The following is a 22,030-nucleotide window of genomic DNA, read 5'->3' as shown; positions in this document are numbered from 1 at the left end:
GGGAAACCCCATCTTTTACATGGTTTTCGTTTACAAGACTTAGTCTGAGCTAGTGGAGAGGTTTAACCACAACCAATGGCATGTAGTCAATATAGAAATAATGAAGTAAGCATGTTTCCCTAACTCCTCCACGCCAGCACTGATAGTAGCTTGATCCCGCCTCCCAGGGACAGAAAACAACAGCAGAAGCCAAAATAAAAGGACACCTCCTCAGACCTACTCCAGTTGTTGTTTCCTGTCCCTCAATGCCTTGTCATTGCAGAGCTGAACAAAGAGTCTGATGCGCTCAGCCTGAGATCCTTCCCTTTTTTGGGAGGGCTGAGCAGGGCACAGAGGTTCCGGGTGGAGCATGGGCTCTCCTTCTCTGTCCCTAGGAGTAAGTCCTGCGCTGAGCATCCCGGGCTGCACCTACCTCCAGGTATAGGGGATTGGCGCCTCGCGAGTCTCGCAGGAGGAATCCTCTGTGGGCAGAAGGATTCCTGTGACGTGCCACATTGCCCTTCCTCAGACGTGTGCTCGGAGCCGGTGTGGGGGCGGAACCAACAAGCAGGGCGCTGAATTTAAAATGGCTCTGCTTTACTTGAGAAGTGGAATGCTGTGGCAAGGATCCAGATTGCTGATCCCTGCAAAGATGTCCTGCACTTATGCTGATGCCCCACGCAGACCTGTTAATCCCTGCAACGCCCTCAGACTGGTAAGAGACCTCCATTTTTTGGGGTTTGATGGATGATATTCTCCTATCCCATGATCACCACCCGGGTGCTGGTGTGGGTCTAGTGCTAATATTATGTATATATTCCTTAGGTAAAAGAGGCTGGCCCTGAAAAATCCTTGGGTGGTGAACCCACAAAAAAATAAATGTTTGATGTGCAGAAAAGGTCTCCCCCCATTCTAGTAAAAAAACGCTATGTCCACGATGCATGGAAAAGGTGGTGGCGGAACAGTCACCATCTTTTATGGAAAACCTTAGAACCCTTATTAGGGATGAGGTCAACTCAGCGATAGACCAACATATCTCTGGTGACTCTGACTCCTCAGATGATGGCTCTGGCCGTCCGTTCTGTTCCCCGGAGGATACAGACTTCCTGTTAAAAACTATTCGGGCAACTTTGAAAATAGAGGACACTAAAGAACCCTTATCTATACCTGACCAAATGTTTCAGGGTTTGGGGGAAAAGAAAAAACGGGTGTTCCCTATTCATGAAAATATAAAGGACATTATATCTAGGGAATAAAAAGACCCGCTATTTCAAAGGCGTTCAAACGAAAATATCCGATTGTGAAACCTGGGGAAAAAAACCCCAGGATTTGATGCCCCGATAGCTAGAATTTCCAAAAAATCCTCCCTCCCCTTTGAAGACATGGGGTTACTAAAGGACCCCATGGACAAAAAAATGTGAGAGTCTTCTTAAAAAATCTTGGGAGATGGGATCGGCTATGTTCAGACCTGCTATCGCAGTCACCTGCGCCGCTAGGTCCCTTTCTGTCTGGATCAATCAGATGGAAAGTCACTTAGCAGCTGGTACCCCCCGGGAGGAAATTATATCCTCTCTCCCGGTCTTGAAGCAGGCCTCAAATTTTTTGGCTGATGCTTCTGTAGATCTGGTGAGACTCTCAGCCAGGTCTACAGCTCTCTCGAACGCCACCCATAGAGCCATATGGTTGAAATCCTGGTCGGGGGATGCGGGCTCAAAAAGTCGTCTTTGTGCTATCCCCTTTGAAGGGGATAGACTATTTAGATCTGCATTAGACGACATTTTGGATAAAGCCTCAGACAGAAAAAAGGGGTTTCCTTCTGAATCCCGTTTTTTCCAACAAAGGAAAAATTTTCGTTTTCATAACAGGTTTAAGCAGACTCAAAACAAGTAGGAGTTTTCAGGTAGATGGCAATCTTATAGAGGCCGGGGTAAAGGTTCCTTATTCAATCTCGACTCCTCTTTAAAGAAGTCCCAATGACGCCAGAAGTCCAGTAGTGGGCAGGCTTTCGGAGTTTAGCCAAGCTTTGGATTCTATAGGAGCCTCCCCCTGGGTCCTAAAACAAATAGGATCAGGGCACAAAATAGAGTTTTGTTCCTTGCCGCCCGCAAGATTCCTTACAAACAAGTTTTTTTCAGATTCCCTCAAACAAAAGGCCCTAGAGCCAGAGGTGTCTTCCCTATTAAAGAAACGGGTCGTTTCAGAAGTCCCGATAGCTGAGCGAGGTCAGGGGGTGTACTCTCCCCTTTGTGTTATAAAAAAAAAAAACAAGTGGGAAGTTCAGAACAATCTTCAATCTGAAAAACCTAAATCACCTGGTCATTTCCAAAAAAATTGTAAATGGAATCGATAAAATCTGCAGTGAACCTCCTCTTTTAGGATTATTACATGATAACGGTCGATCTGGCAGATGCCTATTATGTTCCCATTCACAGCGAGAGTCAAAAATATCTCAGGTTCGCTGTCTACATAGAGGGAGAGCTCTGTAATTTCCAATATCGGGCTTTACCTTTCGGCCTCTCCAGTGCGCCACGTCTGTTCACAAAGATTATGGCCGTTGTAGTGTGCTATTTTCATCTAAAATGAATAATGGTGGTCCCCTATCTGTACGACCTTCTAATCGCCGCACATTCCTATCCTCGTCTTCTGGACCATCTCAGAATTGTGAAAGAAAATCTGACTTCCTTAGGGTCTATTCACACGTCCGTTGTTTCTTTCCTGATCTCTTCCGTTTTTTGCGGAACACATCTGGACCAGTTCTGTACCCATTCATTTTCAATGGGTCCTGAAAAAAAATCGGACAGCTCAATGTCTGATTTTTTTTTTTCAGGACCCATTGAAAATGAATGGGTACAGAACTGGTCCAGATCTGTTCCGCAAAAAATGGAACAGATCAGGAAAAACAACGGACGTGTGAATGGACCCTTAGGGTGGGTTATCAACCAGGAGAAATGAAGATTAATTCCAAGTCAACAGAGATTATTTCTAGGAGTGCTCCTGGACACCCATCATCTATCTTCCTTTTTACCGCAAGAGAAGCAGATCAACCTGATAGCTCGGGTAAGAATCATCTGTTCCAGAAAGACAACATCAATAAGAGACATAATGCACTTGCTGGGACTTTTAACATCGACAATATCCTCTGTAAATTGGGCTCAGGCCCACACCAGGATGCTGCAGTCCTTCCTCCTTTCATCTTGGGACAAGACGCAGAGTTCCCTAGAAAATAAAATAAAAATCCCATACCAGGTAAAAAAAATCCCTGAGTTGGTGGACCGTGGAGAAACATCTATAAGCAGGGGAGCAGTGCCAGCCGAAGAATCAGATTACAGTAACCACCGATGCAAGCAGCAAAGGTTGGGGAGCACATGGTCTGCAGGAATTGGTACAAGGAACATGGAGTCCGCAGATGTCTCCAGCGTCTTCAAACTTAAGAGAATTGACAGCTGTCTTCCAAGCCTTCCTAAGTTTGAAACCAATTATCCAACACCACCATGTCAAGGTATTCTCAGACAATGCGACGACAGTGGCATATCTAAACGGTCAAGGAGGGACGAGAAGCAAATCCTTGGCGGCCGTCTCAAGAAGAATATTCAGATGGGGAGAGGAGAACCTAAAATCTATTTCAGCGGTTCACTTAAGAGGAAAAGAAAATATTCTAGCAGATTTTCTCAGCAGATTGTCTCTCAGAGAAGGAGAATGGGCGTTAAATCAGAATATCTTCAGTCAGATCACAGGGGGGGGCTTCCGGTGTTGGATCTGTTTGCAACAAGACACAAAAGGGAGAATCTAAATCAGATACGGTAGATGCTCTCTCATGGCCATGGCCCAGAGGTCTACTCTACGCATTTCCACAATTCTCTCTGATTGCAAGGACTCTGATAAAGATACAAGAGGAAGAGGCTCAAGTTATAATGATTGCCCCCTATTGGCCAAAAATATCTTGGTTTCCTCTGCTTCAAAACCTTGCCACAAGGGAACCCAGGTTTCTGACTTAAATTCCGGACCTCCTCCATCAGGGTCCGGCCCTTTATCCCAACATACAACATACAACATCTACACTTAGCAGCTCGGAGTCTGAACGTATCTTTTTGAGGCTGTTATATTGACCTTGCTACATAGTAGAAAGCAGATCACTTCCAAAATGTATCTGCAAACTTGGAAAGCCTTTTTGTTATTTGCGGGTCACAGTTGGGATCCTCAGAGTACAATAAAAAGAAAGACGGTCCAGCTTCACTGAAAAATACTTGAGGCTTTATTTAATCCCGTGCAGATAAAAACTAACATACAGCAATGCAGAAAATCGACCGGTTTCGGATCACTATAGATGTGGATCCTTAGTCATGATGTGCATCAGTAGGAGGTGGAGTCGAGACTAAATGTGATCACCTGTTCTCAGTGGTTCACTAATCAGGTACAGGACACACCTCCTGATGACATCCTCCACAGGTAAAGTGCATAACAATTACAACATGCCAAAAGACATAGAAAGTAAGATAAAATTTACAAATTACAATAATAAAATAGAAGTAAAAATATTACTATGCGACGAAATCTCGTCTTGCAGCGCCGCATAGTAGTTAGTGTCATGACGCCTGTTCAATCCTGATGGTATCCGTGAGCCTAATTTGAAAATCCAAAAGCACTCACGATTGAGCAGCTTTTTCTTGTGATCACCGCCTCTGCTTGGTCTATTAACCCTCTCCACTTCTTGTACTGACATGCTATCTGTATTACCATTATGAACCGCAGCGAAATGCAAACTTGCGGCGGAAACATTTTTTATTTTAGCATGGGGTACATCAGAGATATGACGGCAAATTCGAACTTTTAAGCAGTTTGATGTGCACCCGACGTACTGTAGATTACACAGAGAACATGTTATGCAATATACCACATATGTGGTGTTGCAATTAATGTATTGCTGAATAGTGTGATTACTTGTAGACAAAATATGCAGGCCCATCCTCATATGTGAGCAACATGTGCATTTTTTTATGTCCACATTTAAAATTACCTATGTGTCTCAGCCAGGTAGGCTGGGACCCAGGTTTATCCTGGTAAAGAGAGGGGCTCACCATATTAGCTAAAGTAACAGCACGTCGGGCAACACATTTAACACCGCTTTTTACAACATCACCCCAGACTTGGTCATATTTGAGAAGATGAAAATGTCTTTTGACAATGTTACATATTTGTGAGTATTCACAGCTATAACTTGTGGAAAAAATCACTTGCTTCTCTTTATGACCAAGTTTGGGCCTATTGTTTGGGAAAATTAGATTATCCCGAGACATAGTGTAAACCATATTTTTTGGATCGGTTTAAAAGTCTGCTGGGATAATTCCTGGTTAGGAGACGGGTGGTGACAGTATTCATTTCTTCAATACAGGTTTCACTAGAGGAGCAATTGCGCAAAGCGCGAATATATTCACCCCTGGGGATGTTGTGGACAGTATGTGCAGGATGACAGGATCCCGCATGCAGGATGGTATTTCCTGCGGTTGCTTTTCTATACGTGCGACTCTGTACAGGACCATCCCCCACTTCCCCCACCAAACACAAATCCAAAAAGGATATTAGGGTCTTATGCGAATTTAGAGAAAAACGTAAATTGCAATTATTAGCATTGAGGAAGGATCCGAATGATGGTACGGCCGCCACATCGCCCGATCCTCAGAGTAGTTTGAACGTAAGCCTGATTTTCGAGTTCTTGCAAGCAGGATTTGATAAGAGGCTCGGAACCAGTACCCTAAAAGGTCAAGTGTCTGCATCAGGGTGGCAGAAATCCCCCTAGTTGGGAGATTCCTTAAGGGCGCAAGCAGGCTGCTTCCCTCCTTTTTTGTTAAAGTTCCCCCCTGGGATCTAAAACTGGTCCTTTCTGCTCTAATGTCCATGCCCTTTGAGCTTCTTTCGGAGATATCCCAAAGATTGTTGACGCTAAAAACCACCTTTCTTATCGCTATAACCACGGCTATGAGGGTGGGGGAGATCCAGGCCCTTTCCTGTAAGCAACCTTACCTCTCTGTTTTGGAGGATAGGGTAATTCTTAGACTCTCCCCTGCTTTCTTGCCGAAGGTCTTCTCTAGGTTTCATTGCCAGCAGGAAATAGTTTTACCATCCTTTTGCGCTTCTCCAGCTTCAGATCAGGAAAGAATGTTTCATCATCTAGACGTCAGGCGTTCTCTTTTACAGTACCTTGAGGCCACAGATTCCTTTAGAAAGTGTGATTATCTCCTGGTCCAGTTTCAGGGAAAAAAATAGGGGTCTTGGAGCCTCTAAGGGTTCAATAGCCAGATGGATAAAACAAACCATAGTCCTGTGTTATAAAGAGAAAAACGTTTCTCCTCCCTTAGGGTTGAAGGCCCATTCTACCAGGGCTCTGTCCACCTCCTGGGCAGAAAGGGGATCTGCTTTTGTGGTTCAGATATGTAGGGCGGCCACGTGGTCCAATCCCATGACTTTTTTCAAGCATTATAAACTTGATATTATAGCTAACCAGGATCTGCCGTTTGGACGGAAAGTCCTTTCAGCTGTAATCCCTCCCTAAAAATCTCTTCTCTGAAAATCTCGTATCAGTGCCGGTGTGGAGGCGTTGGGGAAAGATGACAATTACTCTTAGCGGTAGTTTGATTTCCCGTAGCCTCCACAACGGCACTGCTTTTCAATGAGTCAGTGTGCTTTATTCACCCATCAAGTGGCACAGAGCGACGTTTCGGCTGATACATGAGCCTTTCTCAAGGGATTGACAGATATTGATTTTTTTAGGGCCGATACTGATAATTTATACCGATACTCTGTGAATTTTTATTTTTGAAAAAAAATAAAAAATTCCTACACATCTGCTGAAAATTATTATGTTTGTTAACGGTTTTTTTTTTTTACACTAACTATTAGCCCCCTTAGGAACTAGAACCCTTGTCCTATTCACCTATCAGCAGCAAGGGAGCTAACTATGGCAGCCAGGGCTTCAATAGTGTCCTGGCTGCCAAGGTAACTGATCGGAGCCCCAGGCTTACACTGCTGGGGCTCCGATCGGAACTTCCACTGAGGAGGGGAGAGGGGACCCTGTGGCCACTGCCACCAATGATTAATACTGGGGGTCTTGGGTGGGGGGGGAGCTGCGCCACCAATGTCAAATACTGTGGGGGGGGGCGCACTGTGCCACCAATGAAGATAACTCTCATTAATTCATATACAGGAGGCGGGAGCTGGCTGCAGAATCACATAGCCGGCTCCCAACCTCTATGAGGGGTTAACTACTGCAGATCGTACACGTCACAGAGGTCGGGAGCCGGCTATGTGATTCTGCAGCCAGGTCTCGCCTCCTGTATATGAATTAATGAGAGACTTATCTTCATTGGTGGCGCAGTGGCCACAGCCCCGCCCCTCCTTTTCCCCTCCCTCCTCTCATTGGCGGCGGCGGCAGCAGCAGCAGCACATGGGGGAGGGAGACACTGCACATGTGATGTCTATGCGTTCCAGACTTCAGGCTGTAATTGACTGCAAAGGATTTGCAACCAAGTATTAAAAAGTGAAGTTTGATTTATGATTATTATGTCCCATTACTTTTGGTCCTTTAACAAGTGGGAGGCACATATGCAAACTGTTGTAATTCCTACACCGTTCACCTGATTTGGATATAAATACCCTCAAATTAAAGCTGACAGTCTGCAGTTAAAGCACATCTTGTTAATTTCATTTCAAATCCATTGTGGTGGTGTATAGAGCTGAAAATGTTAGAATTGTGTCGATGTCCCAATATTTATGGACCTGACTGTATAGTTGTGGATCCTGTTCACGGTTTATTTTCATTATATTCTTTTGTTATAATTTATCTTCGGTTCTCTGTTATTAACTGGAGGAGGTTGGAAGAGGTGTCCTTTTATTTTGGCTTCCGCTGTTGTTTCCTGTCCCTGGGAGGTGGGATCAAGCTCCTATCAGTGCTGTTGTGGAGGCTATGGGAAATCAAATTACTGGTCAGAGTAATTGTCATCTTTCCTTTTGCATAATGGTAAAGCCTACAGTGTATGGGCTCCCAGGAATCCTTACGTTCTAGTCACAGCCTTTAGCCTTGGGTTCTTTAAAGGGATTTTCCGAGACTTTAGTACTAATGACTCGTCCTCTGGATAGGTCATCAGTACCTGATCAGTGCGGGTCTGACACCTGGGACCTCCGCTGATCAGCTGTTTGAGAAGGCAGCAGCTTCCCTAGTCCAATGACGACACATTCATCGGTCACGTGGCCTAGGAGCAGCTCAGCCCCATTCAAATGAATAGGGCTGAGTGCAGTACCAAGCATAGCTGCTATACAATGTACTGCGCTGTGCTTGGTAAGCTGCGAGAAAGCCGTGGCGCTACTGCGAGTGCTGGTGTCTTCTCAAACAGCTGATTGGTGGGGGTCCCGGGTGTCGGATCCCCACCATTCAGATACTGATGAACCTTTTAAAGTAGTGCTGATTTCAGGATATTGACACACATTCATACTTCAGTACATTTTCTATTGACTTGCATTGTAAAAATGATGTATTCTTTTTTTCACTCCTGTGCAGTATAGTGTGGCATGCTGTACTATTCTGTATAGTAAAGAAGAGACCTTGTGAAGTACAATCGGAAAAAAGCTAGCAGTCACTTACAGCTTTGCCTCTTCATTCAGTAAAGAAATATTTGAGCGTAAAATATTGTCAGAATGGAACAACTTTTAATATACAGGATGAACAGTTTTAATTATTTTACAGTGTAATGTATGTAAATATATTAGTACTTAACCCCTTCCCGAAATCCGCTGTACATGTGCGTTTATTTAACCACTTCAGCCCCCAGTGCTTAAACACCCTGAAAGACCAGGCCACTTTTTACACTTCTGACCTACACTACTTTCACCGTTTATTGCTCGGTCATGCAACTTACCACCCAAATGAATTTTACCTCCTTTTCTTCTCACTAATAGAGCTTTCATTTGGTGGTATTTCATTGCTGCTGACATTTTTACTTTTTTTGTTATTAATCGAAATTTTACGATTTTTTTGCAAAAAAATGACATTTTTCACTTTCAGTTGTAAAATTTTGCAAAAAAAAACGAGATCCATATAGAAATTTTGCTCTAAATTTATAGTTCTACATGTCTTTGATAAAAAAAAAAATGTTTGGGTAAAAAAAAAAATGGTTTGGGTAAAAGTTATAGCGTTTACAAACTATGGTACAAAAATGTGAATTTCCGCTTTTTGAAGCAGCTCTGACTTTCTGAGCACCTGTCATGTTTCCTGAGGTTCTACAATGGCCAGACAGTACAAACACCCCACAAATGACCCCATTTCGGAAAGTACACACCCTAAGGTATTCGCTGATGGGCATAGTGAGTTCATAGAACTTTTTATTTTTTGTCACAAGTTAGCGGAAAATTATGATTTTTTTTTTATTTTTTTTTTTTCTTACAAAGTCTCATATTCCACTAACTTGTGACAAAAAATAAAAACTTCTATGAACTCACTATGCCCATCACGAAATACCTTGGGGTCTCTTCTTTCCAAAATGGGGTCACTTGTGGGGTAGTTATACTGCCCTGGCATTCTAGGGGCCCAAATGTGTGGTAAGGAGTTTGAAATCAAATTCAGTAAAAAATGACCTGTGAAATCCGAAAGGTGCTCTTTGGAATATGGGCCCCTTTGCCCACCTAGGCTGCAAAAAAGTGTCACACATCTGGTATCTCCGTACTCAGGAGAAGGTGGGGAATGTGTTTTGGGGTGTCATTTTATATATACCCATGCTGGGTGAGAGAAATATCTTGGCAAAAGACAACTTTTCCCATTTTTTTATACAAAGTTGGCATTTGACCAAGATATTTATCTCACCCAGCATGGGTATATGTAAAAAGACACCCCAAAACACATTCCTCAACTTCTCCTGAGTACGGAGATACCAGATGTGTGACACTTTTTTGCAGCCTAGGTGGGCAAAGGGGCCCATATTCCAAAGAGCACCTTTCGGATTTCACAGGTCATTTTTTACTGAATTTGATTTCAAACTCCTTACCACACATTTGGGCCCCTAGAATGCCAGGGCAGTATAACTACCCCACAAGTGACCCCATTTTGGAAAGAAGACACCCCAAGGTATTCCGTGAGGGGCATGGCGAGTTCCTAGAATTTTTTATTTTTTGTCACAAGTTAGTGGAAAATGATGATTTTTTTTTTTTTTTTTTTTTCATACAAAGTCTCATATTCCACTAACTTGTGACAAAAAATAAAAACTTCCATGAACTCACTATGCCCATCAGCGAATACCTTGGGGTCTCTTCTTTCCAAAATGGGGTCACTTGTGGGGTAGTTATACTGCCCTGGCATTCTAGGGGCCCAAATGTGTGGTAAGGAGTTTGAAATCAAATTCAGTAAAAAATGACCTATGAAATCCAAAAGGTGCTCTTTGGAATGTGGGCCCCTTTGCCCACCTAGGCTGCAAAAAAGTGTCACACATCTGGTATCCCCGTACTCAGGAGAAGTTGAGGAATGTGTTTTGGGGTGTCTTTTTACATATACCCATGCTGGGTGAGATAAATATCTTGGTCAAATGCCAACTTTGTATAAAAAAATGGGAAAAGTTGTCTTTTGCCAAGATATTTCTCTCACCCAGCATGGGTATATGTAAAATGACACCCCAAAACACATTCCCCACCTTCTCCTGAGTACGGAAATACCAGATGTGTGACACTTTTTTGCAGCCTAGGTGGGCAAAGGGGCCCATATTCCAAAGAGCACCTTTCGGATTTCACAGGTCATTTTTTACAGAATTTGATTTCAAACTCCTTACCACACATTTGGGCCCCTAGAATGCCAGGGCAGTATAACTACCCCACAAGTGACACCATTTTGGAAAGAAGAGACCCCAAGGTATTCGCTGATGGGCATAGTGAGTTCATGGAAATTTTTATTTTTTGTCACAAGTTAATGGAATATGAGACTTTGTATGAAAAAAAAAAAAAAATCAACATTTTCCACTAACTTGTGACAAAAAATAAAAAATTCTAGGAACTTGCCATGCCCCTCACGGAATACCTTGGGGTGTCTTCTTTCCAAAATGGGGTCACTTGTGGGGTAGTTATACTGCCCTGGCATTTTCCAGGGGCCCTAATGTCTGGTAAGTAGGTAAATGACCTGTGAAATCCGAAAGGTGCTCTTTGGAATGTGGGCCCCTTTGCCCACCTAGGCTGCAAAAAAGTGTCACACATCTGGTATCTCCGTACTCAGGAGAAGGTGGGGAATGTGTTTTGGGGTACATTTTACATATACCCATGCTGGGTGAGAGAAATATCTTGGCAAAAGACAACTTTTCCCATTTTTTTTATACAAAGTTGGCATTTGACCAAGATATTTATCTCACCCAGCATGGGTATATGTAAAATGACACCCCAAAACATATTCCCCAACTTCTGCTGAACACGGAGATACCACATGTGTGACACTTTTTTGCAGCCTAGGTGGGCAAAGGTGCCCAAATTCCTTTTTAGGAGGGCATTTTTAGACATTTGGATACCAGACTTCTTCTCACGCTTTGGGGTCCCTAAAATGCCAGGGCAGTATAAATACCCCACATGTGACCCCATTTTGGAAAGAAGACACCCCAAGGTATTCAATGAGGGGCATGGCGAGTTCATTGAAAAAAAAAAATTTTGGCACAAGTTAGCGGAAATTGATTTTTTTGATTTTGTTCTCACAAAGTCTCCCTTTCCGCTAACTTGGGACAAAAATTTCAATCTTTCATGGACTCAATATGCCCCTCAGCGAATACCTTGGGGTGTCTTCTTTCCAAAATGGTGTTATTTGTGGGGTGTTTGTACTGCCCTGGCATTTGAGGGTCTCCGCAATCATTACATGTATGCCCAGCATTAGGAGTTTTTGCTATTCTCCTTATATTGAGCATACGGGTAATGAGATTTTTTTTTTCCGTTCAGCCTCTGGGCTGAAAGAAAAAAATGAACGGCACAGATTTCTTCATTCGCATCGATCAATGTGGATGAAAAAATCTCTGCCAAAAAAAGAAAAAGGAGGGGAAAGGCGTCTGCCAGGACATAGGAGCTCCGCCCAACATCCATACCCACTTCAGCTCGTATGCCCTGGCAAACCAGATTTCTCCATTCACATCAATCGATGTGGATGAATAAATCATTGCCGGGATTTTTTTTTTTATATATACAAAGTGTTTGCCAAAGTATAGGAACACCGCCACCTCCTCAGCTCATATGCCTCGGCAAACGTATCTTTTACTGCAGAGGAGAAATCTCGTCTTGCAGCGCCGCATACACCGACTTGCGTGTAATCTGACAGCAGCGCAATGCTTCTGTCCGAATGCACATCAGTGCTGCAGCTAGTCGATCGGTTGGTCCACCTGAAAGGTAAAAAAAACAAAACAAAAAAGAAAAAACCAGGCCGCAAAGCAATAACTTTATTAACTGTTGAACAGAACATAGAAACTTTTTTAAAACTTTTTTAACTGAACATTTAACTTTTTTACTTACCGGTATTTTTTTTTTTTGTTTAGTTTTTTTTACCTTTTATAGAACAAACCTCTCCTTCCCCATGGGACAATGTGCAAAGCGCAAATCGCCCAAAGATGTGGCGAAGTACGTTATGCACTTTATCCCAGGTGAAAGGAGAGGTTTGCAGCAGCTGTGAGTGAATGGGCCCTAATAGCCCTGTGTGCCTGTCCTGGTGAGATGTGATCCCTATGCTAGGTGTACCTGTGTGTGGTACTTCCGGAAACACTCTCCATAGCATAGGGCAGGGTGGTCAGCACAGTCAGGACAGAAATAGCGGGTGTCACGCCTTATTCCACTCCTGCTACAGACACGACATCTTTTTCGGGGTGACGGTTGGGTTGAGGTACCAGGAACGACACTGGGGAAATGTCGCTCGTGTAGACGGCTAACTACACTGGTGGATGGGGCCACGGAACCTCCTGGGTAAAGGAGGTTCTCGATGATCTCTTCCTGGAATTTGAGGAAGGATCCTGTTCTCCCAGCCTTACTGTAGAGAACAAAACTATTGTACAGCGCCAATTGAATCAAATATACAGACACCTTCTTATACCAGCGTCTGGTTCTGCGGGAAACTAAATACGGAGACAACATCTGGTCATTGAAGTCCACCCCTCCCATGAGCGCATTATAGTCGTGGACACAGAGGGGCTTTTCAATGACACGGGTTGCTCGCTCAATTTGGATTGTCGTGTCTGCGTGAATGGAGGAGAGCATGTAAACGTCACGCTTGTCTTTCCATTTTACCGCGAGCAGTTCTTCGTTACACAAGGCAGCCCTCTGCCCCCTTGCAAGACGGGTGGTTACAAGCCGTTGGGGGAAGCCCACGCGACTAGTTCGCGCGGTGCCACAGGCGCAAATCCGTTCTAGAAACAAATGCCTAAAGAGGGCCACACTTGTGTAGAAATTGTCCACATAAAGATGGTACCCCTTGCCGAATAAGGGTGACACCAAGTCCCAGACTGTCTTCCCACTGCTCCCCAGGTAGTCAGGGCAACCGACCAGCTCCAGGGTCTGATCTTTTCCCTCATAGATCCGAAATTTGTGGGTATAGCCTGTGGCCCTTTCACAGAGCTTATACAATTTGACCCCATACCGGGCACGCTTGCTTGGGATGTATTGTTTGAAGCCAAGGCGCCCGGTAAAATGTATTAGGGACTCGTCTACGCAGATGTTTTGCTCAGGGGTATACAAATCTGCAAATTTCAGGTTGAAATGGTCTATGAGGGGCCGAATTTTGTGGAGCCGGTCAAAAGCAGGGTGGCCTCTGGGACGGGAGGTGGTATTGTCGCTAAAATGCAGAAAACGTAGGATGGTCTCAAATCGTGTCCTGGACATAGCAGCAGAGAACATGGGCATGTGATGAATTGGGTGCGTTGACCAATATGACCGAACCGATTTGAGCCGTCTCAACCCGAACTCCAGACTGGGCGGTGAAAGGGGGAACTACTGGTGCGGCTGAAGTTGGTGACTGCCAATCAGGATTTGCCAGCACCTCAGGGACTCTAGGGGCTCTACGGGCCCGTCTTTGCGGTGGCTGCGACGGGGTAACTATTGCACGTGCCACCGTACCAGCTTCAACTGCCCTTCTGGTGCTCGCTACTTCACCAGGTTGTACGGCAGTGCTGGTACTAAGTCCAGAAAGGGCTGCGCTGCTGGTGTATGCCTCACCACGTGATCCGGCAGCGACAGCCCCACTCTGCTGCTCTTGAAGCGGATCCTGCGTAACCTGTGGTCTAGCGACATGGGGCCGGGTACGCCTGGTGCTGCCAGGGCATCCACCTCCTCGTCCGAACTTTGGGTCAGAGAGCCACTGCTTTCCACAGGTTCATATTCTGACCCGCTAGATTCGTCAGATGAGGGTTCCCACTCCTCATCCGACTGGGTCAGAATCCTGTAGGCCTCTTCAGAAGAATACCCCCTGTTTGACATTTTGGACTACTAAATTTAGGGGTATTCCCTGAGACTACCCAAGAAAAAAAGCAAACCTGTCTTACAAAGGGGAGGCTAGCGAAGTACCGGAGGCTGCTGCGGTTGATAAGAAATATCAAAACTGATTTTTTTTATCGCCGCAGTGCGTGTAAAATGAATGTGCAGTGATCAAAAAAATATATATTTTTTGTCACTGCGGTGGGGCGGGCGTGGGTGAACGCACGTGTGGGCGACCGATCAGGCCTGATCGGGCAAACACTGCGTTTTGGGTGGAGGGCGAGCTAAGGTGACACTAATACTATTATAGATCTGACCGTGATCAGTTTTGATCACTTACAGATACTATAAAAGTACAAATGCTGATTAGCGATACGCTAAACAGCGAATAAAAGTGACTGCGGTGCGGTGGGGTGGGCGCTAACTGACGCTAACTACCTAACCAAGGGGCCTAAACTATCCCTAAAACCTAACAGCCAATAACAGTGAAAAAAAAAAAGTGACAGTTTACACTGATCACTTTTTTCCTTTCACTAGTGATTGACAGGGGCGATCAAAGGGGTGATCAAAGGGTTAATTGGGGTGCAGGTGGGTGATCTGGGGCTAAGGTGTAGTGTTGGTGTACTCACAGTTCAGTCTGCTCCTGTGCTGGATCCAACCGACGAAAAGGACCAGCACAGGAGCAGACAAGCCATATAACAGATCATATTTACTAATATGATCTGTTATATGACTTTGGATTGGATTTTTTGAAAATCGCCAGCCTGCCAGCCAATGATCGTTGCTGGCAGGCTGGTGACGAAATACTTCTTTTAATTTTGCCGGCCCGCGATGCGCATGCGCGGGGCGGCTTTGAGCGAAATCTCGCGTCTCGCGAGATGACGCGTATATGCGTGACTCTGCGCAGCGCTGCCACCTCCGGAACGCAATCCTGCGTTAGGCGGTCCGGAGGTGGTTAAAAAAAAAATAGCCAGTGAGTGACTGTTCTTAACCGCAAAAAACGTAGTAAAGAGTAATCAAAAAGTCCTATATACCCCAAAATGGTACCAATAAAAACTACAGTTCGCTCTTCAAGAAGAAGAAGAAAAGGGGGGTGTTACACAGCTCTGTATACGGAAATATATAAAAGTTACGGGTGTTAGAATATGGTGATGCAAAGAATTTTCTTTTCAAAGTTTTTATTTTTTAAAAGTATTAAAACATAACAGATCCATATAAATGTGGTATTGCTGTAATCCTATTGAACAACAGAATAATGTAAAGTGCTCTCTGAGCTTTTGACACTGTCCCACATAGAAGACTTATCAATAAACTGCAGTCATTGAGCATGGACTCCCATATTGTTGAGTGGATTAGGCAGTGGCTGAGTGACAGACAACAGAGGGTTGTAGTCAATGGAGAACATTCAAAACAAAGTAATGTTACCAGTGGGGTTCCACAGGGATCTGTACTGGGACCGATTTTGTTTAATATCTTCATAAGTGATATTGCAAAAGGCCTCGCTGGTAAGGTTTGTCTTTTTGCTGATGACACAAAGATATGTAACAGGGTTGATGTTCCTGGAGGGAAACGCCAAATGGAAAAGGATTTAGGAAAACTAGAAGAATGGTCAGAACTCTGGAAACTGAAATTTAATGTGGATAAGTGCAAGATAATGCACCTGGGGCGTAAAAACCCAAGGGCAGAATATAGAATATTTGACACAGTCCTGACCTCAGTATCTGAGGAAAGGGATTTAGGAGTAATTATTTCAGAAGACTTAAAGGTGGGAAGACAATGTAATAGAGCAGCACGAAATGCCAGCAGAATGCTTGGATGTATAGGGAGAGGTATAAGCAGTAGAAAGAGTGAAGTGCTTATGCCGCTGTACAGAACACTGGTGAGACCTCACTTGGAGTATTGTGCGCAGTACTGGAGGCCATATCTCCAGAAGGATATAGATACTCTAGAGAGAGTTCAGAGAAGAGCTACTAAACTAGTACATGGATTGCAGGATAAAACTTACCAGGAAAGGTTAAAGGACCTTAATATGTATAGCTTGGAAGAAAGAAGAGACAGAGGGGATATGATAGAAACTTTTAAATACATAAAGGGAATCAACTCGGTAAAGGAAGAGAGCATATTTAAAAGAAGAAAAACTACCACAAGAGGACACAGTTTTAAATTAGAGGGGCAAAGGTTTAAAAGTAATATAAGGAAGTATTACTTTACTGAGAGAGTAGTGGATGCATGGAATAGCCTTCCTGCAGAAGTGGTAGCTGCAAATACAGTGAAGGGGTTTAAGCATGCATGGGATAGGCATAAGGCCATCCTTCATATAAGATAGGGCCAGGGGCTATCCATAGTATTCAGTATATTGGGCAGACTAGATGGGCCAAATGGTTCTTATCTGCCGACACATTCTATGTTTCTATGTTTCTATGTTTCTCTCCTGCACTGGCGTTTCAACACACCCCGAATGTACAAGTGATAGTGCTCATGTGTGATCACGGCTCCATTCACTTCTATTGGAGATGGCTGAGCATTGTACTCAGCGGTAGTCATGCATGAACACTATATGCTCCATTCACACAGGAGAATTGGGGACCCATGTCTGCATGGTTGGTGGGGATTCCAGAAGTCAGACCCCCAGCAATCATATATTTAGGAAAGGGGATAGATATTGTTCGCGGCTGGAAGGTTAACAGCGGTAGTCTGGCCATAATTTAGTGAAACACATATATACTGTATTGAAGTTTTACAACTAATTTTATTTATATTCTTTTTCCAGAACTTTTCTTACAACTAGAGGTAAGTGACATTTCTGGATCATACTGTATAACAGGGGTCAAGAACCTCCGGCACTCCTGCTGTTGTAAAACTACGACTCCCAGCTTGCTCCATTCACTTCTATGGGAGTTCTGAGAACATACAATGAAGTCTGCCTGCTGGGAGTCGTAGTATCACCACAGCTGGAGTGCATGAGGTTGCTGATCCCTACTGTAGCTGCTAGCATCACTTTTCTAGTATCTGTATATAGCAATACATTGTATTATCTCCTCAGACCGAGCAGGTGGAAAGGAACTACATCAAGGAGAAGAAAGCAGCTGTGAAAGAGTTTGAAGATAAAAAGATTGAACTGAAGGAGAATTTGATAGCAGAATTGGAAGAAAAGAAGAAAATGATTGAAAATGAGAAAATAACGATGGAGCTGACAGGAGGTACTTTCCATGCGGGCTCAAATAGTTATTCTCTTGTAAAGTGAGCGTTTATTACCAGGATATGGCATCGCTTTGTGGACAGCAGAGGTCCGACCTTTGGGATGCCCACAATTAAGTTGCTGCAGTGCTGATTTAGGGCTGCATTCCCTTAAAAGTTTGCCATGCATAGTGCTCCTCCTGGTCACCCTCCCCATTCACTAAATCAGTGCCCCGTCCATCACCATTTAAGATAAGAATACCTCGTTTAGTATCTGTGTACAATTGCAGGAGAATTTTCTTCAACTGTAGATATGGTAGGAATGGTCCTCCTAAAATGTACTGTAATGGGTGCTATCTTTGGGTACACACTGGTTTTCATTTCTTTTAATTATCCATGTCCATAGGCAGTAATGTGGAGTTATTAGCGTTATCAATCTGGCTGTTAGAGAGGAAACTTGGTACATTCTCTCACTATATATAGTAGGTTTTCTTTTAGTGCTGGGCATTACATTGGTCAGTTTGAGACTCTGGTGCTCTAAGTAATGTCCTTTTTCCCTGTAGTTGCACGTTAACCTCTTTTCTCCTGGGTTGAGTCTCGCACTACTACTCATTGTTAAGGTGGGGGTTGATTGCGTGAAGAAAAAGTCCTGTATCACCCCTTGTGGGAGACAAGACCATAATCCTCTCCTTTTTTTCCTGCTGTCACTTGTAGTTCCCTCCTTATGCATACAACCAAGAAATACAACTTTTTTATCGTGCTGGATATTGCACTTAGGGCTTTGATTCTGAAATCGGCTAATCGAATATATTTTTTTTTTTTAAAGACTTTAACTCTTTAAGCATTGGCGATTTTCTGTTTTTGCGTTTTCTTATGTTACTCCCTGCCTTCCCGGAGCCATAACGTTTATATATATATTTTTTTTGGGACAAGTTTTCCTTTCTAATGGCATCCTTTACTGGTGCATACAATGTAGTGGGAAGCTGTAAAAAATGTTCCAAATTGGATGAAACTGGTTAAAAAAAACAAAAAAACAATTCCACCATGGTTTCATTTTTATGACTTTCCCTATGCGGTAAAACTGACCGGTTACCTTCATTCTCCGGGTCAGTACGATTAGAACTGAAAAAAAAAAAAACATTTGGAAAAGTTACTTTCGCCATATTCTGATCCCCATAACTTTTTTATATTTTCGTCTACGGAGCTGTATGAAGGCTTGCGGGGTGATAGTTTTTAGTGTAGTGTGTAGTTTTTATTGATACCCTTTTGGACTGCATGTGACTTTTTGATCACTTTTTATAAAAATTTTTTTTTTTTGGGGGGAGATGAAGTGGTGAAAAAAAATGGCAAATCAGCTTTTTTTTTTTTTTTTTTTTTTCTGTACCGGCGTTCACTGTAAGGGATAAACATTTATTTTAATAGTACTGATGTTTTGGGATGTGAAAATACCTATGATTTTTCATTATTGGGAAAGGAGGGTGTTTTGATTTTTTTTATATTTTTGTATGCTATTACTTTCTTTATTTCCTTACTAAGTCCTTCCCTAGGGGACCTGAACATGTGATCTTCATATTGCGTCTGCCTTACATTGCATATGATTGCAATGTCTGGCAGATTCACTGTGTTCTTATGGAGCCCTGCCACTGCATCTGTAATTGGCTGGCTTTCTTCAGAGAGACCCAGGCTATTACAACAAGTGAACGGCTTCTCCTATCTCAGCGTGAGGAAGCCGTTTAGGCCCCGGTGGCACAGAGCTCCCGGAGAAAACTGCCTCAAATGTTGTGGTCATAATTTACTATGGCATCTGAGGTATTAAAACAGCAGAAACTCAGCGGCCATGGTGCCCACTGTGCTCAAACGGGAGCCACCTTTAAAGACGTCCGCCATACATGTACAACGCTGGTTAGGAAGGGGTTAAAAAGCCCTTCCTCCTTATAACCTAGATGTGGCATGTTGCATCCTTTGCATTGAATGAGTTAATAAGGCCTCACAAGTTAAGGACACAGATAAACTTGCGATCTGCAGATTAACGCACAGAAGCTGTCTGTTATATTCCAGCTTCATAGATTTCTGAATGAAAAATTACCTCTAATGAGCGGTAACTGCAGGGGGTTGTACATTTCCTGCGCAGCAGGAATGTATTGAATGGCTCCCTTTCCAATTAAGGGGTGAGCCCGTGGTACATGGTCACACAGTGCCTGCCCTTCGCATTGGCATTGTCTTAGGCCCCTAAGGATACAGATTGGCCTCGGATGCGTTCAGTGAAACTCGCACCATTTTGCAAGCAAGTTCAGTCAGTTTTGTCTGCGATTGCGTTCAGTTGTTAAGTTTTTTCCGCCTGGGTACAATGCTTTTTTCACGCGCTTGATAAAAAAAACTGAAGGTTTACAAACAACATCTCTTAGCAACCATTAGTGAAAAACGCATTGCATCCGCACCTGCTTCCGGATGCGATGTGTTTTTCACTGAAGCCCCATTCGCTTCTATGGGGCCAGAGCTGTGTGAAAAACGTTGAATATAGAACATGCTGTGTTTTTCACGCAACGCAGAACTGATGCGTGAAGAAAAAAAACGCTCATGTACACAGACACATTGAAATGAATGCATCAGAATTCAGTGCGGGTGCTATACGTTCACTTCACGCATTGCACCCGCGCTGAAAACTTGCTCATGAGTTCATACTCGGCCTTAATACCCTATGGAAAGAGCCTTAAATTCTGCATTGAAATCCACATGAGTTACGTTTGTAATGGAGATCTTCTGGACGAACTCGCACCAGATGTTGCACACTATGGATTTGAAAATCTGCGGCATATCTAGAATTCGCTACAGTTGTTAGACTGTATGTGATGGGGTTTGGTAAAGCATTATTCACTTTGCTCTGTCCTGTACTACACCTTTAAAGGGGTTGTGTCACTTCAGCAAATGGCATTTATGACGTAGATAAAGTTAATACAAGGCACTTACTAATGTATTGTGATTGTCCATGTTACTTCCTTTGCTGGTTAGTTTCATTTTTCCATCACATTATACACTGCTCGATTCCATGGTTACAGACCACCCTGCAATCCAATAGTGGTGGCCATGCTTGCACACTATAGGAAAAAGAGCTGACCTCTCTTGTGGCCCGGACCGTGGGACCGCACATAGGCTAGTGCTTTTTCCTATAGTGTTAAAGCACGACCACTGCTGCTGGATTGTAGCGTGGTCGTAACCATGGAAACGAGCAGTGTATAATGTGATGGAAAAATGAATCCAGCCAGCAAAGGAAGCAATATGGAGAATGGCAATACCTTCGCAAGTGCCTTGTATTAACTTTATCTACATGATGAATGTCGCATGCTGAAGTCAGACATCCCCTTTAATGCTCCAGCATATGCATTTAGCAGCTTTATGGGTTTAGATATAATGTATTAGATTTCTTATAAAATTGTATTTCTGTTAACAGATTCCATGGAAGTCAAACCTATTATGACTCGAAAATTGCGCCGTCGGCCAAACGATCCTGTACCAATTCCTGACAAAAGAAGGAAACCAGCACCTGATATCTTTTGCATACAAGGCTTTAATGTGACGTCTACACAGATCAGATTTGTTTTGCTAGTGCTGGAACTGTCCGCTTAAGCTGAAATGAACCTGTCCCAATGCTTTGAAATTAACAGGGGGTCGTCAGCACAGCTTGAAATATTTCCTAACATGAAATAAACCTTGGAGAGCATGACGGTTCTCCCTGCCTCTTTGGCATGGATATGCAGTTTTTTTTCCCTTTTTATTTACTATTATTTACTATTATCTGATCTGGATAGTTACTCATAATATTTAATTCTGTTAAAAACGAAAAAATTGTAGTAATATTTAACATCCTATAGGTGGAGCCAAAACTGCAGCTGAACCTTTTCACTTTAAAAAAAATGTGATGGTATTTACAATTTCTAAGTATAAGCTATTGTGTGGAATTCAGCTAGATTCAACTGTAGAGATGTGTGTGTTAGAGATGAGCAAATCGATTGTACCGATTCGTAATTCGTCCAAAATTTCTAATGAACCTTCATTTCTTGTGATTCATTTAAGGCCTGAAAATTGTTATATAACACTCTAGTCTCATATCTGAGAGAAATAGAGACAATGAGAATACCAACAGTTCGAGGCTACCACCAAAAACTTAGTAGATAAAAAAAAAAATTGATTTATAAAGCACAAGCATGATAGTAGATAAAGGTTATTATAAAAAAAACAAACATTTGAACAGTTTGAGGCTACCATCAAAAACTTATTGGATGGAAAAATAGGGGAAAATTGATCTATTAAGCATAAGGAGGTATGGGATGAGGTGAGAGATGGGCATTGTATCAACTTGGAATTCACTGATTTAAAAAACCGAAGGGAAAAAAAAAAAAAAACACCTTAGCGTCTAATTTTT

The 22,030-nt window shown here is 43.2% G+C and overlaps 1 protein-coding gene across 2 annotated transcripts in view; it reads left to right on the top strand.

The window, feature by feature from the left end:
* SUDS3 (SDS3 homolog, SIN3A corepressor complex component) overlaps positions 1-22,030 on the top strand; it is a 48,202-nt gene that overhangs the window by 8,666 nt on the left and 17,506 nt on the right. For both annotated transcript variants that reach the window (XM_040416019.1, XM_040416018.1), the window contains exons 5-7: positions 17,204-17,223; positions 17,477-17,633; positions 21,059-21,154. In XM_040416019.1, the coding sequence (XP_040271953.1) occupies positions 17,204-17,223; positions 17,477-17,633; positions 21,059-21,154 (273 nt within the window). The remainder of the gene's footprint in view (positions 1-17,203; positions 17,224-17,476; positions 17,634-21,058; positions 21,155-22,030) is intronic.

This window comes from Bufo bufo, chromosome 2 (genome assembly GCF_905171765.1).
Source record: "Bufo bufo chromosome 2, aBufBuf1.1, whole genome shotgun sequence".
NCBI classification, from domain to species: Eukaryota; Metazoa; Chordata; class Amphibia; order Anura; family Bufonidae; genus Bufo; species Bufo bufo.
Note: the sequence above shows the minus strand (reverse complement) of the source record. Positions and strands in the feature narration are given on the sequence as shown.